Source organism: Chiroxiphia lanceolata, chromosome 6, assembly GCF_009829145.1.
Source record: "Chiroxiphia lanceolata isolate bChiLan1 chromosome 6, bChiLan1.pri, whole genome shotgun sequence".
Lineage (NCBI taxonomy): Eukaryota > Metazoa > Chordata > Aves > Passeriformes > Pipridae > Chiroxiphia > Chiroxiphia lanceolata.
In genome coordinates, this window is record NC_045642.1 from 28,125,772 (window position 1) to 28,151,122 (window position 25,351).

The 25,351-nt window shown below is 39.0% G+C and overlaps 2 protein-coding genes across 8 annotated transcripts in view; one reads left to right on the forward strand and one right to left on the reverse strand.

Moving 5' to 3' along the window:
• Positions 1-9,871, forward strand: part of MIDEAS (mitotic deacetylase associated SANT domain protein) — a 59,043-nt gene extending 49,172 nt beyond the window's left edge. For both annotated transcript variants that reach the window (XM_032691421.1, XM_032691422.1), the window contains exons 9-13: positions 122-210; positions 1,349-1,498; positions 1,701-1,877; positions 2,276-2,475; positions 3,823-9,871. In XM_032691421.1, coding sequence (XP_032547312.1) covers positions 122-210; positions 1,349-1,498; positions 1,701-1,877; positions 2,276-2,475; positions 3,823-4,039 — 833 coding nt within the window. In that variant the 3' untranslated portion in view covers positions 4,040-9,871. The remainder of the gene's footprint in view (positions 1-121; positions 211-1,348; positions 1,499-1,700; positions 1,878-2,275; positions 2,476-3,822) is intronic.
• The window catches only part of DNAL1 (dynein axonemal light chain 1), a 41,276-nt gene that overhangs the window by 4,460 nt on the left and 11,465 nt on the right, over positions 1-25,351 (reverse strand). For 3 of the 6 annotated variants that reach the window (XM_032691429.1, XM_032691424.1, XM_032691430.1), the window contains 6 exons: positions 22,780-22,889; positions 22,066-22,121; positions 19,260-19,315; positions 17,918-18,044; positions 17,359-17,508; positions 11,643-15,678 (listed from right to left, as the gene is read on the reverse strand). In XM_032691429.1, coding sequence (XP_032547320.1) covers positions 15,617-15,678; positions 17,359-17,508; positions 17,918-18,044; positions 19,260-19,315; positions 22,066-22,121; positions 22,780-22,889 — 561 coding nt within the window. In that variant the 3' untranslated portion in view covers positions 11,643-15,616. Of the gene's footprint in view, positions 1-11,642; positions 15,679-17,358; positions 17,509-17,917; positions 18,045-19,259; positions 19,316-22,065; positions 22,122-22,779; positions 22,890-25,351 lie in introns of those variants that run through there. The other 3 variants (XM_032691425.1, XM_032691428.1, XM_032691426.1) reach the window with 3 other exon arrangements.

The window sequence follows — 25,351 nt, forward strand, 5'->3', positions numbered from 1 at the left end:
GTAGGGGTGAGGAGAGACTGCACCCTTATATGTGTGTATTAGTCTTACTTAAGGCAAACATGAAGAAAAGATCATTTGAAATAGCATGGGCTTCCATTACAACTTTTGTTTTTACCTGCAGGATCAGACAAGTGGAAAGTTGCGGAAAAAAAGTTATTCAACAAAGGCATTGCAATCTACAAGAAAGACTTTTTCTTAGTCCAAAAGCTTGTAAGTAACCTTTTTTTTTTTAAATTACAACAACAATACATTCTTACATGTTTGTTAAGCATTTAATATAAGAAGTTCAATCTTGATTTTTTCTGAAACCTCAGTTTTAAGCATTAAGTCCTGCACTCAGAAGATTTCAGAGAAATTTTATCATCCAGCACAGCATAAAATCTCACTAGAAAGCCAGAACAGTAGCGTTCCTTTCACTGTTGTTCTTTACTTAACCTTGGTACTTGCTGCATTACTTCCATTAGTCCATGCTGCAGATAACTCCTCTGCAGGGCATATTTATAGAGCGCTGGTAATGTTTGGCTTAAATGGCTTGCCTGTGAAACTAAATAGAAACACATCCTTGCCACTGATGGAAAGCACTAGGGGATGTGTGAATGATGTATCCTTTAGGACCTCTCTTTCCAGTTTCTTGTGGCAATGATTGTAAAAGTGATCACTCCCATATTTTGATGTGGTATGACATGTCAGCAAGGGGGAAGTCACTGAAGGAGAGTGCAAAACCAGGAGCCGATACATATTTACTGAATAAATTCCCAAAGGCATTTAAGTTGCAAAAGCTCAGAAGCTAAGAATGTATTCCAAAACTTTCAGAAAAATCACTGATACAGGATATGTAGATGGTTCATGGGTCTGTACTGAAAATTGTCTACCATCATATGCCTATGAAATGCATGTGGCCAAAATGGGAAAGTGCTGCAAACCTTCATCTCCATTTTTGGATTGGTATTCTGGTCTGGTCTTCTCTGAAGTGCTACTGGAAAATAAAGCTCCCCCATAAAACTGAAAGGCTGCTTTCAAGGTTGACAGCTCAACTGGAACATTTCAGAGGCCAAGAGGTGCATTAAGCTTACAAAGTTTAAGGTTCTGTCACCTTTACATTGACCAGCTTTTCTTTGGAAAGTTGGTCCTGTAGTTCTAAGTGAATAACAATGGCAATAGGGGATGGGCTGTGGGATGAGGCATACAGGTGAGTGTGACACAGAAAAGAAGGCTTTAGCAGCAGCTGTGGTGGAATGGAGATTACTGAGGAAAGAAAACACAAAGTATATTTATTGCACCCTTAGTAATTATTTATAAACCTTCTTATAATCATGTGATCCATTAGACTTTGTTTTTTAAACACCAGATAAAAACCAAAACAGTGGCTCAGTGTGTGGAATTCTACTACACATACAAGAAACAGGTGAAAATTGGTCGGAATGGGACCTTAATCTTTGGGGACATTGATGGTGCTAATGAGAGATCTATGAAAGATGAAGCTGAAGTTGACATCAAGGTAATTTCCTAAATTTCTTTCACCTCTTTTGGACTGTGGTTTGAAGTCTTGTGTGTTGTCTCATTTGCTGATCAAATCAAAAGCAGAAACAGTCTGGCTCCTCTACAGGAGGAGTCCAGACTCATAAACTTGTGTCCTGTATCACATAATGACATTTACTTACAGACACCAAAATTAACAGTTCCTTTATCTTCTGATGAAGAGTTCCCATAGGTTTGCACGTGTTCTTCCTCTCAGAAGGGACATCTTCAGTGAAGAACAGGGGCATATGGAGGAGGAGGAAGAGGAGGAAGAAGAGGAGGTGGAGGAAGGTTTAGAAAACAGAAAGAGGAGTGCAGATGCTCTCAAAGATGAACAGACACTACAAGATGGTGTAATAGTAAGTGCTGCAGTGTGCATATTGTGCTTTCTATGCCATCTTCACTCTGCAAGTAGTTTAGAAAATAGCAGGTGGGCAGTTCCAGGTGTAAAAAGTTTCTACCTCCAACTTCTCCCGGAGCAAGAGACTGGACTGAAGTAGCTCAGAGTATTACTATCAGCCAGATTCTGTGCTGTGGGGGGAGAACTGGGATGCATAAGAAAGAAAAATGAAATGTAATTCTTTGTGGTTGGTGCACACATAAGGCCATGATGAGAAATGTCCTGAAAGCCTGAAGACTTTCTCGTTAAATAAAACCTTGATCTGGAATAAAGGAAGCACAGGAGCTCAGCCATTGTTTTCCTTCTGATGGTGAGTTTAAGTGTCAATTTGCCTTAACTCTTCCCCTCTCTCCAAAGACAAGTGATGGCAATACACGGAATCAAGAGGCAACTGTCATAGGCAGAATTGGAAGGAAGCCAAGGGAGACAACCATGAAGCCTCGAAAGCTTATTACTGCTCCAGTGCAGAGGAAGAAGCGGAAACAGAAGATAAAATCAGATGCTACCAGTAAAACTCAAAACACAGAAAACACATTTCCATGTAAAAAATGTGGCAGGTAAGAGCAACTCTGCTTCCAGCAATAGGCACAGAATCACTGTAGGGCATCTCCTGTGGAAGCTTTTTCTCAAATGAGCTTTTCATCTTTCTGTTTAGGCCAGAGATATTGCAATAATTTTAATGACTTATTGCCCCACTAATACTTGCAAACTACAGACTGTTTTTCCTCAAATGGAATAAGACACCACCTGCATTTCAACTGTGTGCACTGTTTGGTGTTAAGCTGTACTTTCAAGCAGCTGCTGTATTGCCCCACTGTAACACTTGCATTTTTGTAATGAGTAGTTTCTATGTATTTGTTGGATCACATATTAAAACCATGGTGTAGACTTAATAACAGTGGTGTAGAAACGTAAGACACTACCATTGTTATAGCAGCAGGGATTAGGCCAGTAGGTACATAGTTCATCTAGTTAAATTTGCACTCATCTTTGGTGGATGTAAAATATGTTTGTCTTTCCTTACACAGTTCTAGCAGTTTTTGTAGGTTTGTTGCCAACAGAATCATAACTGTAATTCAGTTTTCTACATAAATTGCTCATTTTTAAAACAAGAGAGTCTTGTAATACCAGTGGCTATCCTTTTATTTAAAAAAGACACCAAGTTAGAGGATGGCAAGAAAATGCAATCTGTCCAGTTACCTCACCAGGGCTATGACAGATTCCTGCTGTGGCTGGAACTTTCCTGAAGGCATCCTGTCTCTGTGCCCTCAGGGCATTGGAAAAGGCAGTGCTGTAAGAGGTCAGGCAGTCAGGATTTGGTCTTGGCCTCTGACAAAGGACAATCAGGAAAGGATTCTTAATGGTGTCTAATCTTTTCTTGTGGCATTTGATGCAAAATCCAAATAGTTAATGGCAAAAGATGAAGGAACAGATCATAGAAGTGCAAAGTCAGGAGGAAAAAGCTCAAGTATTTCTAGCTGTGTGCACAAGGCTCAGGAGGGCACAAGGCTCAGGAGGGGCACTGGGCCATCGTTTGCCTCCGTGTTTGTATTTTTCCAGCACAGGGGAATGCCTGAAAACCAGGGTCCTGTTGTGTTAAGCAGCATGTGCATAATTCTGATACCAGCACTGCACCTCTGAATTTAGAGCTGAATGCGAAATAAGAGGAAATAGCCATATTAAGAAATGAAGCAAGTGGTTTGAGGGTGCTCAGGATCTCCTGCTGGCATTCCACCTCGTGCTGGCATGCCAAGTCAGCAGTGGTGTTTGCTGTGGATGCTCTATTGCAATGGCAGCGTGAGCTCCGGTGCTGAAGCTCACAAACTTGAGGCTGGAGCAGCAGCAGCTCTTTTGGAGAAGTCATGGGAGAGACCACTGCTAATGTACACGTGTGCCTTCCTCAGGGTGTTCTACAAGGTGAAGAGCCGCAGTGCTCACATGAAAAGCCACGCGGAGCAGGAAAAGAAGGCGGCTGCACTGAGGCAGCAAGAGAAGGAGGCAGCGGCAGCGGCGGCGGCAGCAGCAGCCCAGAGCCAGGCCCGGCAGGAAGAGAGCAGCGAGAGTGGGAGCAGCAGCAGTGGGAGCAGCAGTGCAAGCTCAGATGAAGATGGAGAAATATAGCAGCTGACCAGAAGTGGAGGGAGTAGTAAGGCTGGACCCAACCTCCCTCTTGGTGGTCTCACTTCTTTTGCTTGCACTTTCTTACCTGAACCATCAGGTCTCGGTTTCAGTGCTGCCATTTCCTCATGCTACATGTTCCACTTCACCTTGCCAGTACTGACCAAGCCAGAATGGTGGATAACTTGGATTTTTTTTTTTTCTTAAGACTAATAAGATTTCTGTTGTATTTATAATGAAACCCAAGGTACATAATAGGACTTTGTCACCTGCAGTGGAAGTGAGTTCTCTCAGGTCAGTCAGACCTTTCTTTTTGTTCTTGTCAGGAATCATGGTAACAGGACTCTTGAATATAAAGGTTTCCAGACCAGAGCAGGAAAATGAAACTCTACTCTGAGCTAAGTGTATCCAGTTACTGTGACACTGGTGACTTTTAGATGTTTCCTTTCTCAGCAAGTTCTCCTTCCTGTTATGCTTTCCTGCCTTTCTTTCTGAGCAATTATTCAGGCAGACAACAAATTTTGTGGAAAGATAGTGTGCACTTTTGACCTCTGTTTCACAAAAATGAAAAGTGGGATGAGCAAGACACTCTTCTTCCTTTTGAGAGGAAGTTTTATTTTTCAAACAGAAGCCTGAGGTAATTTCTTTTACAGCATTAAGAATGCAGCAATGGATATAAAAATACCGTGTGAGATTAGAGTAGCCACAGGCCTTGCGGGTTGTCTCATCTTGGAAAACAAAATAGTATGCCTTTGATTAACCTTAAGGAAAATAGTCTGGGCTTCACAAGTGCAATTTGAAATGAAAACTGCTGGGTTTGACTTTGCATAAATGGGAGCAAGTTCGTTTAGTGAAAATGAACCCAAGTTTTGTGCACTGGATTGTGTGCACCTCAGAGATGGGAGGAATGGACTCTCATCTCCAGCAGTGATGCATCTGTGAATGTTTTTTAACTCTCAATATCCATTTCTGTCTTGTGGCATCCCTCATTTACTCCTTGAAATTGCCATCATCAAGAGCTTTTACGATGGGGTCCTAGTTTCCCAAATACTTCCTGTCAGGAAGAAACTCCTGCAGGAGAAACTTGTCACCTATTTACACACCAGTGGCTGTGCAGCACTGCCTGCTGGGTTGTCCTGTTGAAAGGCTGACTCTTCCTTTAGAACTGACACAAGCTAATAGCCAAAAAGTCTATCCACCAAAAGCTCCTGGTGAAAGAGAGTTAAGAAGAAGTAAAGTGGTCCAGGTGACAGATGTTAGATTTGCACAGGATTGTTCTGTACATCTTGTAGCCCACATTTATCATTACTTTGTAAGGATGCAGAGAATTGGATCACTTCCTTGTGCTTCATGACTGGTTGGTCCCAGCCCATACCGTGGCTGCCCAGCTCCCTCCCTCCAGCCAGTCCTTGGAGCAGCACTGATCCCCAGCTTCCTGGGTGCTGGCACTGTGTCATACTGGCAGTACTGAAGGAGCCAATCGCTCCTGCATTCCTGAGCAGGGATCCAAGAGACATTGTTGGATGTGAACTACAGACTGTACCTGACTGGCATATTTTTTTTAAAAAATCTTGACCCTTCAAGCTGCTAGATAAATTCCCGGTTATCTATGGAAAGTGGCTTTAACTCCAGCATGCCATCTGGCAGTCTTCCTGCCCTGTGGTTTTATGCAATCATGATGGCTTCACTCATTTGTTTGGGAGGCTCGTGTCGTACCATGTTTGCTTTGACATATCTATGCCTTTGCATAGAATCCTTTTTCTTAATAGCAGAAACAGTTACTACTCTTACAAAATCAGTAGGAGTATCATGAGGACTGCACTTTTTGCAATGTTGACACTTTTGCCTGTAAGTGTTCAATTTTCTGCCAAGATTGTATTTTTCATTCCTGTCAAAATTGGGTTTCCTTTCAGCATTTGGATGACTGTTTCATGCATGGGTCTTGTTGACTAACTAGGCTGTGGAAGCAGATGGCACTTCATGAACTGTTAAAATCATTCAAAAACTGCAAAGAACTAAAAGCTGCTAATCTTTAAAAAGAAACTTAAGCAAATCAGTCTTCTTATTAAGAGTTTCAGTGTTGATTGTTCTGTCTTTTTCTTTTATAAATTGGAGAAAATGCTTTTCCACCGTTATCCTAGGGCCCTTGGGGAGAACAGAAGCTTTAGCACACTGTGCCAGGATGGAGAGTAGATGAAGCAGCTGGACTTCACGGTCCACTTATAGTTCTGGAATTAATTCCAGTAAAAAAAAATGATGCAAATAAACAAAGTTCTGACGTATGTTTCTGGGAAGTTGCCAGATCCTGAGAACTGCAGGGCAACAGGTCAGAAACAAGCAGGGCTTGTGAGTGTATCTAAATAGGATTTAAAGTAATGTAGATATTCTACTCTATAGATGTAGAACCTGATCCTGTTGTAAGGGATGTATTTGTCTGGAATACCTGTGCTGCAGCAGGTCTAGAAACACATAATAAAGAAATGGAGGCAGAACTCGCACACATTGAGAAACACGGCAAAAAAATGAATATTTTTTTTTAGATTGGGGAGGAGATCTGATTAAACTTGAGAACTAAAATAAAGTTAATCAAAGTGTCTTAGGAAAATGCTTTTACTGTCCTTGCTAAAGCAGTACAAAATCAATCAATGTAATCTCTTAGGGAAAAGCAGAAGCTGTTCATATTGGGAGAAACCAAAGTTCTGTCTAGCTTCAGGTCTTGTTTCTAACAGTGCTAAGGAGCAGATGCTTAGGAAAAAGTGAGGGACGGGATGAACTAGGTATAGTTCCAGCTAGAAAATAGGTTGCTAAGCTAGAGGAACTTATGTCTGTTCTCCTGTAAGGTAAATCTGCAAAGAGTTTTGTGCTGAGATGTACTCGTCTCCTTATGGGCAGAAAATCAGGGTATTTCCCTGCACGTCACATGCATTTACTAATTTTTTTTTTTAGTCTCTGGAAGTCTGCCTGGGTGATAATGAGCAAACATTTAGTCATGGCCCTTAGGAGTTTTCAAGCTTGAAGTAGTTTTAGCTAAGGCACAACAAATTATGGTGAAAAACAACTGATCAGATAAAATGATCAGTTGAATCCTTTGAAGAACAAATCCTTTGAAGAGCAAATCATGGGATTGCATTAAGTACCAATTGTTTCAAATACAATGATGCATGAATGCAAGCATTGTTATAGTCTTCCGAAGACCAGATCTTTCACTGATTTTCCCTATTTTAGGAAACTGATATAATTTTTCCTCTGATCAGGGACAAAGCATTGAGGTGCTGATAAGGATAAATTGGAGATTTTCTTTACTTGCACAAAAATGTTGTGTATATTACACACTGATTCCAGTACTGGTTGTTCCTCTCCCACCCTGCTGCAGTATAAGAGAACAGGAAAAGTGGACACAGTGAGGTCTGTCACTGGGAGAAAATCAGAAAAGGGCTTTTTCTGAGGATAACCTCTTTAACAGCTGTGGGTTAGCATGGCTGACCACAATCAGATAAATGTTCCAAGTAAGTGGCATCAAGTTGGAATGTTTCTGAGCATATTTACAAATTGCTAGTAGCCACCAGAAGACCTCTCTTCTGTCATGGTAATAAGGAAAACCATTTCTCCAAGTATCATCTTAAAAAACAAACAAGCAAAACCAAACCTGCTGCCCCCCCTGCTTACAGTAGGAGTTTGGAATTGATCCTACATTTGAATTAGATCGTGCCTACTAGCAAAACTTGGCAGAGAATTGTTTAAAAAAAAACCCAAAAACAAAACCCAAAAACCAATCCCAATTTCTGTGGACAAAGCATTTGAACTGAATTTGTCTAATCTGGAGTGAGTCATGTTCCTACTGTTAGTGGGGAGAAAATAACTTGAGTGGCTCTTTACTGCAGTACAGGCTGTGTTGTTCAGTTAGGATTTAAGAAAAAAACACCCAAAAGAAACAAAATTCTTGTCTATGTTCTGTTGATATATCTGTTTTAAAACTCCATGGTCATTATTTTCCATCATTTAAAGGCCTACTGATTGATCCCCATTTAGTGTAAGGGTTTGCTGCTAATTTAGAAAACAGGCAGTAAAAGCTCAGTCATTAAGTTTGAAGAAGGCATCCCTTTGCTTTAGCTCTTTCTGTGGGAATAAATACAAGATTTATAGACTGCAATTCTGTCAATGTGTTGTGCTAATAGATTTGCCTTTTACAGTGCAAGATCAGGCTTCAGGTGGCTGTATTTCAAAACCATTACCCGAGTCCTGATACCAGCATTGGGCATCACGGAGATGCAGCAACAGGTCACGTTTTGCCCTGATCACATACTTCTGCCTGTGCTTCTTTCTGCCTGTTACAAATAAATTCAATCTGTCAGGTTTGTGATCTGCATGGGATAGCATCTGATTTTTTTAAGACTGTGTGTATGTAACTACTAGAATGTAACTACTAGATAGGTGCATGCACGTGTGATGCATATCTGATATAGCTGCAGATGTTTTGCAGTCTTGCTGCAAGAACCACTCTGCATTTTAATTTATTTTATGTTTGTCCATTTACTGATACAGCTAATGGTATCTGCGAGAACTCGGCTCTAAGTTGAAGGCCTACAGAATTTCACTCAGCTGTGCAGGGCTGTGGCATTTTGCTGGCTAGGAACAGGTAGGAATGGAGCTGCTTAAAGGCAGGGCGGAGATAGAAATTCAAAAGCTTAAAGGTAACTCATCTGTTAAATCCCATTGTAGACAATGTCCAAATTAGCTAAAAATACTCTCTGGTTTGTCAAACTGAGGTTTTGGTTATTTTTATCATTGTAACAAGCTTAGATTAAAATCAACATTTTAAAAAAAGTGTTTCCTAAACCACTCTTAGCAGTTACACACTTCTTAATTCTCTTTCAGGCAGTGGACTAGAAAGTTTCTATAGATACATATCTTTATTTTAAAGAAATGGGAGTAGGGAGGCCTGTTGGCCCTAGGAGTCTTCTCTGCTTTCATAAAATGGCACTTTCAGTCCAATGCTTACCTCTGCCAGAAACCTTATTCTAATCCACATTTTCCCACACAAACTTTCTCCCTGCTTTATCTTCTGATCTATGTCTGGAAGTTCATAAAGCTTTAAAGAGACAGAGAAGCAGAGTCTACAAATCATGTTTGATTTCTGTGGGGGTGAGTTTCTATATAAATTTGTCACTTGGGTTCAGCTGCTTTACTCGCCCTCCTCCTCTCCTGTGTCATATGTTAGGAAGACACAAACTTTGAATTCCCAGCTAAGGATCTTTCTTTCCAAGACTAAGATTCCACTGACAGCTGAGCCTGAGAAAAACCCCTTAACTTCTCCAGATTAGATGACAACATATATTTTTATAGAAATGTAATTGTGTATTTTAAAAAAGTTTCCTGCAGCTTCACCACATGTATTTTTCCCCTTGTAGTTCAGATTTGATATGAACTTTTCTTGTGTTCATTCTTTTTATGTTCTGTTTTTAAATTTGTAGTCAAAGCTTTGGTGTACTGTACAGGAGCAGTCTGCCTTTGTAATTACTGTATAAATGCTTTATAATAAAGTATATTACTTTTATTTTAACAAGTGAGCAGACACTTCCTTTTGTGTGTCTGCTGCCTAGGGCACCTTTTAAAAGACTGTTATGTGTTTAAAATGTACATATATAAATATATTTACCTGTTGCTGTACAGTTGTGATAGACTGGACTGAATTTATTTTTTGTGTGCTTTTTTATAAAATATTAATACACTAAAGGAAATCTTGCTGATGTGATTGTAATGTACTATGTAACTTATTTACTTAATATCCTCTATATATCTAAAATACCTTTTATTAAAAGAGGTTTAAAAATCGTTTCATAGCTGAGTTTTTTGATGGTATGAGGGAGTGTCTGGGGGGGCTCAGGCTGGCTGTGGTGCAGAGGAAGCTGTTAAGAGTCCTTCTAGCCAGGCTGCTCTCTCATCATACTCACCTGTGTTTTTCATAGCAACCCTCGAGGCTGTTTCTCAGTGTAAACCTCTCCCCCAAGACACCTGCCTGCAATGTGTTTTATGTCTTATACCCAAGAAAATAACTGGCAGATGCGGCTCCGTTGCTTTACAGAAGTGTTGATGGGATGTGTGTTCCACTTGAAGCCCAGCACCCTCACAGAAAGCCAGAAACAACCTTGGTAGTGTGCTGGAGATTCATGGGGAATAGTTCTGGGTCCGCTGTGCTGTGAGTAAGGCCTGTGAGGTTCTGACACTACCTGAAACAACTACAAAGACAGTGGGCAGAGCAAAGGCATCATGGAGTAACTTAGTACCTGAGGGGCCTGCATCACATTCCTGGGTGGCTTCAGTTGTAAATCACATTGCACCACATTTTTCAATGGTAGAGTTTAAAAAGAGAGACAGGTTGTCTGTTACCTGAATCTAAGGGGATTTTTAAACCTATTTTGTTACACAGCACTTATTTTTGTTCCTTCTAGCAGTAGCTGGATCTCTTGCTGTGATTTTAAATATCCATATGTTTCCATCCATCCTCAAAATACCTTTCTTCTGCTTTGGTACTTAATTGTTTTTAGTTAACTAAGTTACATAGGTGTTTCTCACACCTATGGGCATGACATCTTTAAAAGCTGCCAATGTTTTGCTGCACAAAGCAGATGGCAGGAACACGTATCAGTGCCTGACCGGCCTCCTGTGAGATTGCAGTGAGAATCTAAGGCAGCACACCTGCTTTATTTTTAGCTGTTATTTTTGGTTTATTTAATTTATGCTGATGGTTTCATTTCAATGTTCTTAGCAAAGCTGGCAGGAGAAAGACTCAGTCCAAGACAGGAAAATGCTCGTTTTTTTCAGCTCAGTGTAGAAGTCCTTGCTTTAGCTTAGTCCTGTGCCCGTGGCTGTTGATCAGCAATAGCATTTGGAGAATTAAGTGGTATTTTGCTTGGTGTGCAGAAGAGACAGGGAACATCAAGGCCTTCACTTGAGATAACAGATCAGAACTTTAAGGCTTTAAATAAATGTGTTTGCCTTCCCATCAAAGCCATCTGGCAAAAATGCTAAAGTTTAGTAGTTTGTACTAAAACTGTGAAGCCATGCAAACAAACTTTGGACTATCAAAAAAGTCACAAGTTTTTGACATTTCGGTTTCCATTTTTTTTTTAACTGGTGGATCTAAGCCCAAGCTTCTGGAAGTTATTTCAGATACTGAAAGAGACCTTATAAAACATTTTAGTGATTAGTAAGCTTTGAATTAGTGCTATTGTGAGGAATTCTGCAGCAGCTCCCTGTATGTTTTTTAAATAGCGTTACAACCATCGCTGTAGGATGCTGCTCTTGTCATTACTGAGACAGGCTGTGGCACACAAAGTGTTTTCTTTATGTCACAGTTTTGAAATTACATTTCAGTGACATGGTCTACTGAAGGCTAAAGTTTCTATTAGAGAAGCCTTCCCTTATCTGGGTTTAATGGAACTGATAGTATATTGCTGTTAACAGAATTTAAATTCAAAGTGAATTAGTAATTTTGTACTGAAGAAAGAATAGCCATTTCTTTAATTTATTTGGATTTTTTTTCTTATATAGCAATAGTAGACCTAAGGATTTCTTAGGACCTAAGAACAAATTCTGACAACCAGTGTCTTAAAAGACTGAAAAATATTTATGTATCAGATGACAACGATCACAATATATCAGCATTTTTAAAGTCTTAAGTTATTTTCTGTTCTAAAATAGAGAGGCAATAAGGAACAGCATTTACATGCTATCATACTATTAATACATTGCTCCCTGAGCAGCTAGGAAAGTTTAATGAGAACAAAATTGAATTTCTGAACAGTCTTCACAAGCTGAATTATTTCATTACACAACAACCAAAGACGTTTGTATAAAATAAGGTTATATTATTTTTAAACCAAGTTTCACAGAATAACATTTATAAACATAGGCCTAAATAATTTAAACACAGCAAATTTAACAGCTTTTCATGCTACAAAATTATGTATACAAAAGATAGCCAAAGGGGATGTTAAAAGTGCTCTCTTGCTTGAAGATTTTTCTAGATGAGCCTACTTCTAATGTAAACTGAGTCATCTGCTGGTTCTCAGGTCTCTTCTCTTATTTTTCCAGCAGTTCTCAAAAATCACTGCATATATCAGCTCTTTTGAAGACAGGGCACCGTGCCAACAAGCAAGCAAAAAACTTAGCTGTTTCCTACTACTAATTTAATTTTAGGATATTTCTCTAAGGAATAAAGTGGATGCTACTCCTCCGTAAATTCACAGGGAAAAGCAGAATTCCACATGGCTTGCATGTTTTACATGGGTACTCTTTTCATCCATGAATAATAATGTGCTTATTACTTCCTTGGATGTGGTGTGCTAGGGAAGAGCAAAGTGTACCAGTGAAAGCCAGGCCTTCCCGCCTCTCCCTCGGACGTCCCTCCAGGCGCACAGGCCGAGTGTCGCTGTCAGCTTATACGTGACATTGGGTAGCACCAGCAATATGCAAACCATCTCTTCTAATTCTACCACCTCTGTATGTCTTCCACCACATCCAGTGCATAATTTTAAAGTGCAAATTTAAAAATTCAGGAAAACTTATTTTGGAGGAGAAAAAGTTGGGGGGGGGGGATTGGTCTTGAGAATAATCATGACTCACTAGGAAAAGCAAGGTTAAGCTAAAGCTCTCACCCGGCTTCAAGATGAAGCATCTCCAGACAAACACGAGCCACAGTTTATTCTTTTCTTACTGTATTGTCTCCTTGAGATTGATACATAGTTTTTATGAGAAAGGTTTTAAATTATATGCTAATTTATCACAGCATGAAGGATGAAAGGTGAGGGAAATCTTGTATCTCATGCTGCTGTTATAATTGTGTTGAGACTGGATGCTCCATTCCTTCAATAATTTTTTTTCTTTTTTGGTGGTGCTTACAGTGCAGCCCCCCAAAAAAGAGCTTTAGAATTTGTGCTGTTAAATGTGTGGAAGGAGCCAGTGACAGTGAGCCACACAGTATATCCAGCTCCACCACCATCTACAACAGTTCTTGAACTGATTCCCATAGGTGTAGCCTCTAGTGGTCACTTAAAAGAGCCAGGAACTGCTCTTATCCCTCAAGGCTTGTCAATGGAGCTGTGTTTCATTTCAATTGTCACCATGTAGTCAGAACACTAAGTTTCTATTTTGCTCTCAGAATGTCCAAAAATAGCCAAAGTGTAGAGTATTTGCTGTATCTAACATGACCTTCAGAAATGTACAGACTTAGACCATATTTAGATATTAAAAGATCAACCAGCAGGATTTCTTGGTATAGGCCTGTGTTCGTCACTCCCTTTCTCTCCTGTCACATCTCATGTGACAGCCACATACACCACACTTGCAGATGTTGTTCTAGGAGGCACCAGGTACAGAGGTTCAACCACTTTTCTTTGTGGCCAAGCGCTAGGACAAGAGCACCACATGGTCTATTCTGAAAATATCTCCAGAGATGAATTTGGCATTTCTGTTTGTTGGAAGCATTCAGAAGGCAAGTTTTGTGTCACTCAAGCTCTGGCTCATGGTACCCACACTTTCCCACACTTCAATTACAGTCGTGAAGGGCACAGCCCCCCCCCAGCAAACGGGGTCAGTAGGGCTCACACGTGCCGTAGGCTCTGTACTGCCAAAGCACATCCACTTTGCCAAGAGTGGTTGGCTCCAAGTGAACTGAGAGGCTTAGCTTCAGAAGACACCCGTATGAAATGGCTGTTGGTTATAGGCACTCTCTCCCATGGTGCTTCTTGGTCAGTGGTGCCTTTACTAATGATAAAGCGAGGAGAATACTTCTAAAAGAAATAACATACCAATATGAAGTTGTCCGTAAGCTAAATCCAGTGAACTAGTTAACTACAAAACTAGTTTCTGGTCAAGAAAATAGTTTGTGCTGAGTGAAGAATGTCCACAGTTTTTGCTATTGTGCTCTTGACCTTCTTTTTAGTAACAGATCTAAATCAAACTCGAACCTCATCAACAACTGCCAATTTAAACTGGAATGCTTTAGAATTCCTCTAACAATCACAGATTAAGTAGCAATATATTGAAAACAAACTGTGATTGTCTTGTAATCATCTACTTCCCAGTGCACTTAGAAATTGATTAGAGAGATAATATCTTCTACTACAATTATACCTGGAGCTTGAGATCAGTACCACTGTTGCCTGGGCCAATTACCTTTTTTTCCTGACCATGACTTTCAAGATTTCTACTCCTGCCACACCTTCACAAACAAAATAATTAAGAGTGGTGTTCTGCCTCCACCCCTTCTATGTCTGGGCTGGAACCAGCAGGTACACTTGTCACCACCTGAATTTAAACAAAGATGGTACTACAAATTAGAAGAAAAGCTTGGTAAAAAACCAAAAAGGAGCTGCAGAAAAATCTACTCAGGTGACTCAATCTGTTCTTCAGAGAAGAATTTAAACCGCACTACTGGCATCCCACAGTGCAATTGGGCCTGTCTTCACCATTGTTTAATACTTTTCACTAGTAATAGTCATATAAGAACTAGTTACCCTGCAATATAGCATATTTAGTACATCTTCAATACTTTTTTCCCCAATGCCCACTTTCCATCTCATCCCCACTGACGACGTACACTTTCTCTCACTGCTTACACCTGTGCTTTTTCTTACACCTGTACTTTCATAAAAAATGAGTAGCCCCAAAGCCAAACTTTTCTGTCCTCAAGCCCAGGTCTTCTGTTCACTGCTTGTTTCTCTATTAGGATCAGCCTACTTAGTTATAGGAAGATTCCAGAGCTGAGAAGGATTATGTCCACCAGTGACCCAATCCAAACCCAGGAACCAGCTGCAGGCTAATAGGCCACATATTCCAATCCAAAGTAATTTTTTAGTTAGAGATGAAAAAAAAAGCTAGCAGATATTTTAGTCTCACTGAAACCATGTAAAGAATTCCCATTGCCTCTTAATAAATAAATATATATAAGTTATGCACGGCCTCCTAAGCAATGCAGTTGAGTTCCAATGTCAGAAGCCCATTTCAAAACTTAAGGCCAGGAACAAACGATCAGATCAATACCTTTTTTGTGCGTGTATCCACAACTACTGGGCCTGTTTGGCGTAACAGTTCAGGGAATAAAAAGGCAAACTTGCATATTAAAAATATTGAGGGAGTCCCACGACAAAATTAAACAGAACAAAGCTTGTAAGGTTCTCTAAACCACAACATTGTTCTTTTGGCCTCAGTGTTTCCAATTAAATGTTGGCCAGCTGCACCTAACAAGCTAAAATGGTTCTCTTACAACCCAAGAGTGAACAAACATCACTAATCAGGAATTAAAAATAGCTATATGTTAGTTTAGGTAAAGATCTCTTGCTAGCCAAAGAGCAGATAAACTCAGCTCCACTAGTCTCTACAGAAAGTGTCATAAGCTTGACACAATCAGTGTGACCAATTTTTGGTAACTAACTCTTTGGATGAGAGACTGTGGAGATAAGCTGGTCTTTTAAAAATGGCCCAAAGATTTTCTTCAAATATTTTATATAAAATATAAAATATAAATGCCAAGCTATCTGGAGTCACTTAAATAATTAAATACCCAACAAGAAAGTGTCATCAGTTTGCTTCTTCTGCTCCTTCTGCTCCTTCTTCTTCTTCTTCTTTAACAACTAGGGTACCTAAGAGAAAGAAAAAAAAAAAGAGAAAAAAAATCTGTAAAGATTTATGAACAGATTATTCAGAGAAAGACATAGTTAATGCTGATCTACCTGAAAGCTGTTGGAAAGAGTCAAGAGTTGTATTTCCTGCCTGTTTCTAACCGACATGAACTTCTGCATACCTGAACCGGTCTTAAATAGAAAAGCTTTCAAGTGATGAGCTCTTCTGTTGGATATTTTTTCAGTTTCTTGGGTAACAGGGAATAAAAAGGTACTAAAGCAGGATCTGCAAAGATCAATCTCAAGTGGTCTTTGGGAGATGCACTACATCAGTTCAACTGCCAACAACCAACATCACCCTTCTCTTGGGGTGATGTATAGCACCCTTCTCATGGGGCCCCTACTTTGTGCTGCTATTTCCACAACATACATGACCAAGATTTAGTATGGCTAGTAAGTCTAACCTTATACCTTTTTTGTTTCACTCTCAAAATGTTTCCTACTACAACAACAAATGGACTACTGCAGGCCACTCTTCCTAGCAGTGCAATTCTCTCATCAGGCTTCCTCTTCCTCTTTTTACTGCAGTTGATCTAGTTTTAGATAGAATCTTGTAATAGATTTCCCATCTATTGTTCCCTGTAATTAAGCTGTCTCCTCTTGTCAACGTCCCTACACTCTTCCCTTCCCTACTGCTATTCTCTTTGTTAGTGTTACCAGTCCCGCTCTCCTCTTCACTGCTTTAGTAAATGGGATAACAGTGAACAGCTAACATCTCCATTAACAGAAATTAACATATTAAAAATATATTTTAAAATTATCTAATTTTTAGTTACTAACCAGGACATAGTTTAGTATCTTTTCATATCAGAGTGTCTTGAATAGGACAGCTCACAAATTACAGAATCACAGAATATGCTGAGTTGGAAGGGACCCACAAAGACCATTGAGTCCAACTCCTGGTCCTGCATAGGACTATCCCCAGAAGTCACACCATATGCCTGAGAGTGTTGTCCAAATGTTTCTTGAACTCTGTCAGCCTTGGTGCTGTGACCACTTCCCTGGGGAGCCCTGTTCCAGTGCCCAACCACCCTCTGCGTGAAGAAACTTTTCCTAATATCCAACCTAAACCTCCCCTGACACAACTTCAGAGCATTCCCTTGGGTTCTGTCACTGATCACCACAGAGAAGAGATCAGTGTGATGGAGGAGGATATTCATGCATTTAGGAAACTTGCATGAAGTTTTGAAAATTTGCCCTTGCATCCAAAGCAAAGCAGAGCATATCCCTGTCTACCTCCACTCCCTCATGTCACCTCTTTTGTTGGGAAAACTGTACATCAAATTTGCTGGGAAAACTGCAATTCAACTTGGCAGATGAAAGCCTTGTTAAGTTATTTAATACAAAATCTTTCAGTTCCCTATTAGTCATATGCTAAAACGACTTGGGTAACTCAGAGTAATGCCCAACTGTAGGCTGCAAGGCCACTTAGACTTAACACTCCAAAATCCACCAACCACTCTCAGAGGATCCTGCAGTCAGGATCTGAGTAACTACTTCTGAATAACTCCAAAGAGCGGAGGGAGGAACATTAATTTCATGAGCACACAGATGAATCTCTGAGGTTATGATTAATTTCCCTGTGGTTGTCTTCATATTACGCTGTTAACTCCCACCGACTGCTTCATGCCCCAAACTCACCATCCAGCTTTTTCAACTTTGGTACACGTTTGGTTGCTTCTTCAATCCAACTGTTCTTCTGATCAGAGGAGGCATATTTCTCTTGTAGTGGATTGCCTACAAACACCAGATCCTCTAGTAATGGCAGCTCTGCCAGTCTCACAAACTCTGCTGTAACCACAAAGGTGAAAACACCAACCAGATTGTGGAACATGGAAAGAACATCTGCACCACACATTCCTTTCAAACTCAGTTCAAACTTAAAGAGCATGGGATACAACAGGAGAGGGACTGCTTGGGCTCTAACTGGTATCGGGTTAAAGAACAGGTGTGCATTTTAAAAGAGATCCAAGAAGATGATTCAAAGCACAAACTTCATTGGACTTAGAAGTCAAATTCAACATTCTAACTATTTTTACTCTCTTGAATGAGTCGATATTTAGGGATTCTGCACATGTCTGCAGGCTTGTCAGATGGACTCAAAACCTTGTAAGATACAGCACTATTTTTTACTTGGTGACTTAAGTCATGCATTCATCATACTACAGGAGAAATTACAGAGTAGAGATGCAAGGCTTACCCCAGTCTTTCACCAAATTATTTGACATATAAAGAACCTTCAGCTTCCTCATTACACGGATACCCCTCAGTTTCTCAATTAAGTTGTATGAGATCCACAGCTCCTCTAAAGTATCGGCAACTGCCTCCTGGAAAATGACAGGACTGTTCAGGTAAGCAGAAGTACCTCTTCCTTATTCTTCAGATTCTTTCTTCACCTCGTACAGGACACCTCATGTGAAAAAATACTAAGGTGTATTCATTTTAAGCAGGTCCCCAACTATGCATGACAAATGCTTGTGGGAATTAAAAGCAAAATTATATATGCAAATATAAGTAAGGAGGACAGAAATCGCAATATTAGAATAAAACAAGAAATAGCTGGCTGGAGTAGTTGTTCTTAAGGTATAGGGGCAGAGGAGACAAATTTTGCTGCTTGTGCCCTGCAAGCATACATGAAGTGAATGTGATTCAAAAACTGCTTTAGAAGGGATGTTATACAGTATGAGAGAGAATCATTCATTCAGATGCGTGTGTTTGTACCTGTTAGCCAGAAATTGCTTTCATAATTCTCTCAATAGAGAGGGTTTTTTAGACCAGTCATTACACATTAACTTTGTATTTTACACCTAAGAGATATGGCATCTCTGAAGGTGGAAATAGCTTTGAAGAGAAACATTCTGCAGAAGAAACACACAGTATCTCTTGAGAAAGGAAATAATTTATATATTCATTAAAAATGTGTTGATTGAAAAAAAGTTCTTCTGCCCTGAATTAAAATGTAACAAAATTATTGATCCAATTTTTTCCTCAAAAAATTTTTCCCTACTTGGGAGACTCAGTCCTACGATCATCTTCTCTAAATCCATACAGCTCCAGGTGCCAGCTGGCATAAAAGAGACAGACTCTCAGGAAATGTGTGTTCACAGAACTGTCAATATTTGTAGTAAAGAATAGCCTAAGTATCTTCAGGTACAAAATTCTGTATACAAAAAGTCTGTAGGAATTACATTCATGTAAAGCCAGTGGAATTCACATGGCTTTACAAATGGGCAGCAGTTTTCAAGTAAAAGCTCTGCTCATCTTTGTATCAAAGACACCAAAATCTCTCTTTCTAAAATTCTTCTGAGTAGTAAATTAGTGTAGCAGAATTTCCAAACATGAAGAGAATTTAAAAAAAAAGTGAAAGATTATCTGAAAATTCAGAAGCAATGTGTAACAAGAGGGTGAACAGATCATAGCAAAAGTAGAAAACAAAATTTTATTAAATTCAGCAAAGACTTGTATAAACATAGGGGAATTACCCCACAGTCTAGACAGTATTCCATTTTGTTAGTGAAGAATTGATACTAAGAAGCACATACCAATCCATTCAAGTTCTTTATGTTATTTCTCCCCAAAGACAGAATCCTCAAATTTTCTGTAACAGATAAAAAAAAATCTTGTTAATAAACAGGGGGTTTTTTTTAATAAGAAGATGCTAGAAGTCAGGTAAAACACCATATTCTATTTACAAACTGCACTCTGAACAGGCTGTCTTAAGAAAGAATGACCTAACAGAAACAAAACCTCCTGACTACACAGATCAGCAGGAATGGATACAGGAGACAACTCAGAAATACACTCATGAACACAAAGCTGCTCATGTGTAGGTTCCCCAGTTGAAATTCAGTCCAGATAAATACGGAATAAAAATTATTATTTCACCTTGCACCTGAACTCTAACTGCTGACTTGCTTGTTTTGATCTTACATAATTCATATCCCTTCTCCTCCAGGCAAAAGTTGTTCTGATCTTATTTTAAGGCAGTAGATTTGGTTTCTATACTAGAGGCAGCATATAAAGCTGCCTTACAGATGTCTGATGACAGGCATTTCAACTTCGTCTAGCAGGCAGACAAAACTCCTTTCCAAGTGAGCTGTTCATGCTGGGGTGTAGTATAATACTAGTGTACCTCAAAGCTATCACAAACTAGCAGTCTTTTTGATAATCATTTTCATTTATCCCACAAACTTTCTTGTAGCTGTAAACAAGCAAACTGAGTTGCAGCATGTCACTGCATTAGCTTCAGATGTATACCTTTCACAAATGTTTTAACACTTCTTAACTGCATTAAGAATGAAATACTTAATGATCTTGTTTTGCTCTTGTATGAATAATGATTGAAAATACAGTAATTAAGGGCAAGATCAGTGCAAGTTTCAGCCAAGTAGCCACAGATGCTCCATAGACAGCACATGTAGCATCTTGAGATTGCTACAGATGAAGATTCAATGCTAATCAAGAACAAACAGCTGTACGTTCTGTCTCAAGAAATGCAAGGATGAAACCACACCTGATGAAACCATACCTACTAAAACCACAGGAAGATTAGTTTTCACTAAAAAGTTGAGGTACAATGAAAATTCTTTTTCTTTTGAAGCACAACAACTTAATACATGACCATGCTCAAAAAACAAAGAATCATAACCAGTAAGTCTAAAATTTCATGTTTAAACTAAGTCTAAACTATTTTATGCCTACTATAGCTAATATTCTCCAGAATATACCCAAGTATCCCCATGAGGGAGGTTTTTATTCCCTTAAAATGTATAATATCTCAGAACAAGAGTGATAAAAAACAGTAACAGCAGTTGGAAACAATTTTAAGACATGGCTTTTTAAGCAATCTGTCATTTTGGTATTTGTGTCCTTTCATTTCTCACAGATTTCAAAAGCTAGAGCAAATCTGCGATTTATAAATGTGAGTTACAGAGAGAATAGCTGGCTAGATCAAAAGGCCATCTCCCAGCATTCTCCCTCATGGAATATTTATACTCTCTAAAACACAAACTAACACTTGTTGCTGTCATCTAAAACCTCTTCCTCGTGTACAGATACAGAGGTGCGATCATTTACACAGAATTATCTACTTGACATAACTACCATATCAGGTATATACATTATAATCACATTTTCCATCTGAAAACAGTGTAGATCTTTGAAATAAGCAAAAGCAAGTATGTAATAATTAGCACCCTGTTTATAGCTGTAAGTACTGCTATCTCTCTCTTTCACAGAAGCCAACAGACAGTTCCTCATTTGCTGTATCTTTAAGAGACAGAAGCTGTAGGCTTTAGGATCAAGTCTTTGGTACAGACTGGATGCTTTGAATCCACTTTTTATTAATATAAATATTTAAGATGCTTTAAAAGCTTTTAATGTTTTATGCACCAAAAATTTCGTTGATTCCACTTTTATGTATAAGTGGCTAATTATTTTCTCTCATGATAGAGTTACTCAAATTGAAGTATTACAGTACAGTTATTTGGAAAGACTATTGGAATATTTTTTCCCTGATTAGAATTTGCAAATTTTGTGAAGTCTGAGCATATTATGAAAATAATTAAGTTCATAAAGCTCTTTGAGAAACCTATTGATGTGCAGTTGGAGAGGACAAGATTCCAGGTTCCTTGTCTGTCCGCTGGCATTTTAATGGGAACGGAAAAGCCTGGAAGCTCCACCCCAAAACCTGCAGCTCTTTGCCAACCTCATGCCACAGAGTCAAAGTCTTGAGGACAGACTATTAAGACTTCTGTCCTAAAGTTAGTAGCCCAGTGAGTTTGATAGACAGCTGTCCAAGAAAGAAAAGTTCTACTTCTAGACAGGTGGCACATCCATTTATAAAGCATGAACAAAATGAAACCAAGTATATGCAATCCTCTGCAAAGTGGAACAACATTTTTCCATCCAGGTCTACAACACTCCAACCTCACTTCAAGCAATAAGGCAATTGTGGAGTTGTTGAACTGCAGACTATATCCATAGTGTGGAAAACGGTCATAACATCACTCTGGAACTGATGAGGTGTTGAATAGCACAGTGAGGCCCACTGGAGGGTACTGAAAGTGCTTACTGAAGGGAATTTTTTGGTTTTTTCTGTTAAACTTGCACTGAGACAACTGTCAAGGTTAGTGCAGGGATACCTGTTTCAATACACCATTACTGCTAAGCATGCACTCTCCAGTAAGACTGATAATTCTAACATTGTAATTGTAGTGTTCTAAGAGGAAGGAATAAAAAAGGATAAGAATAGGACTAAATAAAGCTGGTTACATACAACAAATGACAGTATATATCCTAACAAACAACTAAAAAACAAACATTACGGCTGGTTGGCTTGTCACTTACTTAGGTTGTTCAAGTTGGCGATTCTTTCAATGCAGTTTGTAGACAGCGATAGTTTCCTTTAAAAGCAAGAATAACCAATTCACAGTATATATGGGATCACTATATCGGAAGAATTCCACGTCTAAACACCACTGCATTAGAAATAATTTTCTATTGTTCTCTCAATAGATGGTGAACTGACTGTATGTGTTAACAGACTCAAAATATCCTCAAATCATCAAGGCTTCTGGAACTTTATTAGCTTCTGGGAAAATACCATGAGTATGACATACTGGATTATCTTTTGATGCCTGGCCTTATCAAAGGCATAGATGTTTATTTCTAAAGTGGCTCTAATCTCTTTCTGGAAGTCCTGCTTAAATCCCTGCTTTTTTTTTTTTTTTTTTCATAAATTTTGGAGTGGATCATAAATGTGCCAGTTAGTTGACAGACTCCAAACACAGACCTGTAATTATATACCATTTTTCTGGGGACAAATATTAATACAGAATCTACCCTAATATTTTCTGAGTAAGTCGCAGGGATCTTTGAATTAAAAAGAGTAACTGTGTGTGGAAAGAGAAGCTCAGCTGAGGCAAAAAAAAAGAGAAAGCCGCTGCTTTGAAGGCTACACTTAAACATAGTAAATACATATTTGCACAGTGGACAGCACAAAAACTGAAAAAAAGAATGAAGAGAATATTTTGTTTCCAATTTGTTTTTAATTGAACTTACTCGCAGTTAACAAGTGTGGAGAGAGATTCATCCATCTTCTCTACAGGAGGAACCTGACCGTACAGTTTTACCTCCTTTGCCTCTGAAGCCTTCTGGCCATTTTTTTCTTCCTAAAGAAAAGAGAAGGTGAGGAAGAGGCTTACTGCTACATGCAATTACCAAAAATTACTATATTTAAAAATTACTACAAAAGCAATTGCTATAGAAATAATTCCAATATACTACTAAAAGATATTACTGAAAAGAGAAAGCATTTTGAATCCTGTTTATCAAGATTCCTGATGGTGTAGCACAAAAAGGGAAGGCTAGCTTATTTTCAAAATAGCAAAAGAACTTACACATTACATATGCTTTTTTAAAAGTTGTGTTTATTAAATGAACTTAATTGAGGAGTCCTGTACTGTAAAGAATGGAAAATAGATGGAGGTTTAAAATTCTGAATTAAGGTATTTCCATGGAGACTAACATATAGGAAACATCAGCCTTGGTTAATCTGTAGCAGAAGCAGAGTCTTAAAAGCTCTGCTAGAAAAGTCTCCTTCACATTTCATCCAGAGACCTCAGAACTCACACCTAACTCACAACAGAAACTGAACATGGGGGAGTGGGGTTTTTTTGGGGGGAAAACCTCAACAGATTCATAGAGTTAAGAATCTATAAAAAAAAATTGTGATTAGCCATTAAAAAAGAATGGGGGAAGATTTCACACTTTAGAGGATACAGCAAAAGATGAATTTCCTTTTTACAACCTAGGCTGATAATTTTCTAAATTAAATACTTAGTAAAGTTGAAAGCCTTAGAAACATGGCCAAATAACTTCAGCATCTGGGTTTATTAAAAAACATACTCTATTAAATCTTTTAAAATTCTGAAGTGATGGCAATTATTGGCTAAACACTTGGAACAAGTATCTGTTTGGGGAGTAGCAGCAGTTTGGACAGCTGCCTCCCTGACAGCACAAAGGGAGCATTTTGTCAATTCACTCAGTGTTCAGTGGGAGGACTGGAGGTCCATTAACAAAGGAGAAATCTCAGTGCTTTCAAAACAAGGACTCTTGTTTTCTCTCCCATTTTAGGCAGCTACTGAAAAGAGAGAGCTGAGTGTGGCCTGGTTTATATGGCTACTTTGTAATGAAATTAATCGTATCCCAGAAAGCTTTAAGAATCCCACAGCAGAAGATCAGGTTTTGATAATGTTATTTTCCTTCTTATGAACCCAAAATACTTCAGCAAACTTAATTTAATAAAAAATTAGCACGTTGTCTTGTACAATTACTTATATTCTAGATTCTGTCCAAATTCAGTGTGACAGTATTTTTACTCATAATTAGCGATTTAGCAAATAACACGTCAGATGTTTTGCTAGAATATGGCTATATGTATATAAACTAAATCGCTGTATGAATGTGAAACTTCCACTTTCTTTTCTAAGAACAACACGGTATCTATTTGCATTTATGCTCAGTTTCTAATCTATTGGTTCATACCATAAATAAAACTACATTTTTTCTTAAAAACATGAAAGGGAAAGAGCTTCCAACACAGACTCTGGCCAGCAGTGAGCAGCTGCAGGTAGAAAATTCATCCTGATTGTCAAGTACTTCTGGAAGAAAGGTCAGCTGCACAACCACAATATGCCATAGAGAAACCACAGGTAGCACAGACACACTTTTTTAAGAATAGGTTATATATTTGCTAAGTTGAAGCTGCTTTAAGTTGCTTTGATTTACCTAATGTCAAGCTGGCTGTAGGGCATAGTAAACCCTTATGCCAAAGGGAAGAAAAACACGCAGAATGTAACACAACACCAGATCCAATCGTACAAGTCACATGGGATCCAGATTAGGAATAGTAAAAGGAAGATTTAGACCCACCCCCAATAACCTGAATGGAAAAGCAAATTCAGCACTTCATGCCTAACAGTAATGGAAACTCACTGACACAGGCCTATTATCTCTAAGAGACGTGTGACAGAAAAGCAAATGGAAAATAAATCTTCACTACGAAACACAGAGCTGAGGTTGTGAAGGGCAGAAAGAGTGAGGGAGGAAGAGCAAATTTTTTTAACACTCAGTTCACACCTCCAGTAATGCTAATGTCCACAAGTTGTTGCATTCTAGCTCTTATTAGGAGAGCAGGAGTGAAGTTTGCAGGATATGTCAACATAACTGGGAAACCCCTGAAATACTGAAGGTACTAAACAATGATAAAATTCAAATGAAATAGTCTTCAATTCCAGGCTAGTACCTTGAGCTGATGATAGTACAGATCTTCTGGTTTTCAAGTGTACCTGCCCATGCTGTCTCACATCCAGATTTCTAGAGACCAAGATATTTATAAAACCTTGCTCTAGCAGCTGGCCAGAAATAGAGGAGGAGTGCATGTACACGGAGCGGCACCTCTGTGCCCTTATCTAAAATTCACTGAGACTGGGGAAAGAGTCTCACTGATTTTACTGGACTGTGAACCTGACCCCAGAGCATCCTACACCATCATTTAAAATTATATTCACACCCTTGCCAACACACAGTTTTCTAAAAGACCAGGTCAGTCACCAGGAGACTAATGACCTTC